A 4,259-nucleotide genomic window follows, 5' to 3' on the forward strand; every position below is an offset into this window, starting at 1 on the left:
ATGGAGGAGGTAAATAATGTCACTCCAAATTTGTAGTGACATTATTTAATATAAAAGTATTTTATACCATAAATTTTTAAATAATATAATTTGTAAGCAAATATTATAGATTATATATATTAACAGATAATTCAAATAAAAGCGAAATCATTGAGATACAAGATAATTAAATACATATTACATTATGGTAAAATTCAGATTAAGTACTACATAAATATTCAACTTTCACTTCTAGTATGCTCCGGTAACTATTAATGCATTTTGGTAGATAGGGATTTTAGAGAGTCTGTGGTAGAGGGTAGGTGGGTGAATGATAGACTAATGACTATTAAGTTGGTGGTTGGTGAGTGTACTCTAAATGTCATCAGTGCTTACGCGCTGCAAACAGTCTTGGATGAGGAGGTTAAAAGGCGCTTCTTGGAGGGGTTGGATGAGATTGTGCATAATATTCCGCCTGCCGAGAGGTTATTTATAGGATGGGATTTCAATGGGCATATTGGGTTGTCTGTAGGTGGCTATAGTGAGGTGCATAACGGCTTTGGTTTTGGGGATCGGAATGGAGGAGGTACCTCACTCCTAAATTTCGCTAAGGCATTTGAGCTTGTGATTGCTAACTCGAGTTTTCCAAAGAGGGAGGAGCATTTGGTTACTTTTCAAAGTATGGTGGCAAAGATGCAAATTGACTATCTCCTCCTCCGAAGATGTGACAGAGGGTTGTACAAGGATTGCAAGGTTATCCCGGGTGAGACCCTCGCGACACAGCATAGGCTCTTAGTGATGGACGTCAGTATTAAGATAAGGAGGAAGAAAAGGTCTGTACGAGGACATCCGAGGATCAGGTAGGGTACCTTGACTAAGGATAAAGCTCAAGAATTGGATGAGAGGTTAGCGGCTATGGGAGCATAGAGGAGTAGTGGAGACGCGAGCATTATGTGGTCGACGACGGCGGATTGTATAAGGAAGGTGGCAAGAGAGGTGTTAGGGGTCTCGTCGGGCTACTCTGGTGGTCACAAAGGCGACTGGTGGTGGAATGAAGTGGTCCAAGGTAAAGTGGAAGTGAAGAAGGCGACGTACCTGAAGCTAGTAGAGAGCACTGGCGAGGAGGAGAGGAGAACGGACAGTGAGGGGTATAAGGTAGCTAGGAAGGAGGCGAAGCTGGTGGTTTCGGAGGCTAAGAATGCGGCTTTTGCTCGTTTGTACGAGGACCTGGGGACCAAAGACGGGGAGAAGAAGTTATTCAGGCTGGCCAATACGAGAGAGAGGAAGGCTCGGGATCTGGATCAAGTGAGGTGCATTAAAGACGTGGATGGTAGGGTGTTGATGGGGGATGATCAAACTAAGCGGAGGTGGCAAGCCTATTTTCATAAACTTCTAAATGAAGAAGGGGACTGTGATATTGTTCTAGGTGAATTGGGGCATTCCGAGAGTCATTGTGACTTTAGGTATTGTAGACGCATCAAGGTTGGGGAGGCTATGCATAAGATGAGCAGGGGCAGAGCTACCGAACCAGACGAAATCCCGGTAGAATTTTGGAGATCTGTCGGTAGAGCAGGCTTGAAGTGACTGACTGGGTTGTTTAATGTTATTTTTAGAACGGAGAGGATGCCGGAGGAGTGGAGGTGGAGTACGGTGGGGCCGTTGTACAAGAACAAAGGTGATATCTAGAGTTGTAACAACTATAGGGGTATCAAATTACTGAGTCATACCATGAAAGTTTGGAAGAGGGTGGTAGAAGTAAGGGTGAGGAGGACAGTATCTATTTCAGACAACTAGTTCGGGTTCATGCCGGGGCATTTTACCACAGAAGCTATCCACCTTATTCAAAGGTTGGTGGAACAATATAGGGAAAGGAAGAAGGATTTGCACATGGTGTTTATTGATCTGGAGAAAGCCTATAACAAGGTTCCTAGAGAGGTTCTATGGAGGTGTCTGGAGGCAAAAGGTGTGTCGGTTGCTTACATTAGGGTGTTGAAGGACATGTATGATGGAGCTTAGACTCGGGTTAGGACAGTGGAAGGCGACTTGGAGCATTTTTCGGTTGTTATGGGGTTACACCAAGGGTCTGCGCTCAGCCCATTTTTTTTGCCCTAGTAATAGATGCACTGACACACCATATTCAAGGGGAGGTGCCATGGTGTATGTTATTTGCTGATAGCATAGTGTTGATTGATGAGACGCGAGGCAGCATCAACGAGAGGCTGGAGGTTTGGAGACAAACCCTTGAGTCTAAGGGTTTCAAGTTGAGCAGGACTAAGACAGAGTACTTAGAGTGCAAGTTCAATGCTGAGCCGACGAAAGCAGGATTGGACGTGCGACTTGATTCACAAGTCATCCCCAAGAAAGGCAGTTTCAAGTACCTTGGGCCGGTTATTCAGGGGAATAAGGAGATCGACGAGGATGTCACACACCGTATAGGGGTGTGGAGGTTAGCGTCTGGAGTCTTGTGTGACAAGAAAGTGCCTCAGATTCTCAAAGGTAAATTTTATAAAGCGGTGGTTAGACCAGCCATGTTGTATGGGGCTGAGTGCTGGACAGTTAAGAACTCACATATGCAAAAGATGAAAGTAGCTGAAATGAGGATGTTGAGGTGGATGTGCGGGCACACCAAGATGGATAAGATTAGGAATGAAGTTATTCGGGAGAAGGTGGGTGTCGCCCCCACGGATGACAAGTTGCGGGAAGCAAGGCTCATATGGTTCGGACACGTCCAGAGGAGAAGCTCGGATGCGCCGGTGAGGAGGTGTGAGTGGCTGGCTTTAGTGGGCATGAGGAGAGGTAGAGGGCGGCCTAAGAATTATTGGAGAAAGATGATCAGACAGGACATGGTGAGGCTTCAGATTACCGAGGACATGGCCCTAGACAGGAAGTTGTGGAGATCGAGCATTAAGGGTTATAGGTTAAGAAGTAGTTGAGAATATCTCTACGACACCGTAGAGTGAGGCTAGTCTGTTAGGACTTGATCTTTGACTGTTAGTGGTTTATGTTGAGTTCACACTACTTTTTTCTTCCTCTTTGATATGCTTTATCTACTAGTTATTGTTTTGCTTTTCACTTATTTTCTAGTTATGGTGATGTTGTTCCTTGCTCTATGGTTTTGTGACGACCCAAAGGGGTCATCACCGTCTCTAATTGAATTATGTGTCTCCGAGGCCTTGAAAACCTCATTTAGGGTTGCCTCAATTTGCGTGACACATAGCCGGAAAGCTTAAACATGAAATTCTATGAAAAATGTTAAGTTTTGATATTAAAATGAACAAATTTGACTTCGGTCAACATTTTGGGTAAACGGACCCGGACCCGTGATTTGACGGTCTCGGAAGGTCCGTAGGAAAATATGGGACTTGGGCGTATGCCCGGAATCGGATTCCGAGGTCCCAAGCCTGAGAAATGAATTTTTGAGTGAAATTGTTTTCTTGAAATAATTAAGGAAATTGGAAATGAAATTTGATTAGAAGACTATGTTATCAGGCCCGTATTTTGGTTCCGGCGCCCAATACAAGTCTTAGATATGTTTTGAATCACTCATGTAAAGTTTGGTTAAAAACGGACGTCGTTTGACATGATCCGGACCCTAATCGGGAAATTGATGTTTAAAAGGAAATCTGAGAAAAATTCATTGATCTTGAGGCTTAATTCGATGTTCATGATGTTATATTGATGATTTGATCACACGAATATGTTCGTAGAGTGTTTTTGAGGTAGTGTGCATACTTGGGTTAGAGCTTCGAGGGCTCGAATGAGTTCCGAGTAGGTTCCGGGATGTTGTAGGCTTAAAAGACCAGATGTTGCAGGTTCAAGAAAATATTGCAGGCCTCTGAACCCTCTAGCACAGCCCGCGAGGAATCGCGTGCGGCCGCGGAGGGGATAGCGCGGCCGCGGTCGCCTTTGCGCGGTCCGCGGTGGGTGTTATGCGGCCTCGATCAGCTTTGCGCGGTCCGCGCGGTGCAAAGATCCGCAGGTCTTTAGGAGGGGCCAGCGCAGCCGCGATCGGCTTAGCGCGGTCCGCGGTGGGGGCTTCAGAGGGGTATAAGTTCACGTGAATTTCAGTTATTTTTACACTTTTCAAAACCCCAAAACATAAGAGGCAATTTTCTATATAACCTTTTTTCTCCAAAACGATTGGTAAGTGATTTCTAACTCATTTTCTTCACTCCTTAACATCTTTTAACATGATTTCAACTTAAAATCAAAGATTTTCATGGGGGAAAATGGGTGTTTAGGGTAGAACCTAGGTTTTTCTAAAAATTGAGGATTTGGAC

General features: G+C 44.7%; 2 protein-coding genes across 2 annotated transcripts; both read left to right on the plus strand.

Moving 5' to 3' along the window:
* Positions 1-321: 321 nt before the first annotated feature.
* LOC107779904 (uncharacterized) lies at positions 322-843 on the plus strand. The gene has a single exon (XM_016600405.1). The coding sequence runs from the start codon at positions 322-324 to the stop codon at positions 841-843; it is 522 nt and encodes a 173-aa protein (XP_016455891.1).
* An 87-nt stretch (positions 844-930) lies between these two features.
* LOC142164688 (uncharacterized) lies at positions 931-1,563 on the plus strand. The gene has a single exon (XM_075223013.1). The coding sequence runs from the start codon at positions 931-933 to the stop codon at positions 1,561-1,563; it is 633 nt and encodes a 210-aa protein (XP_075079114.1).
* The last annotated feature ends 2,696 nt before the right edge of the window (positions 1,564-4,259 follow it).

Source organism: Nicotiana tabacum, chromosome 1, assembly GCF_000715075.1.
Source record: "Nicotiana tabacum cultivar K326 chromosome 1, ASM71507v2, whole genome shotgun sequence".
In the NCBI taxonomy this organism is placed as follows: domain Eukaryota; kingdom Viridiplantae; phylum Streptophyta; class Magnoliopsida; order Solanales; family Solanaceae; genus Nicotiana; species Nicotiana tabacum.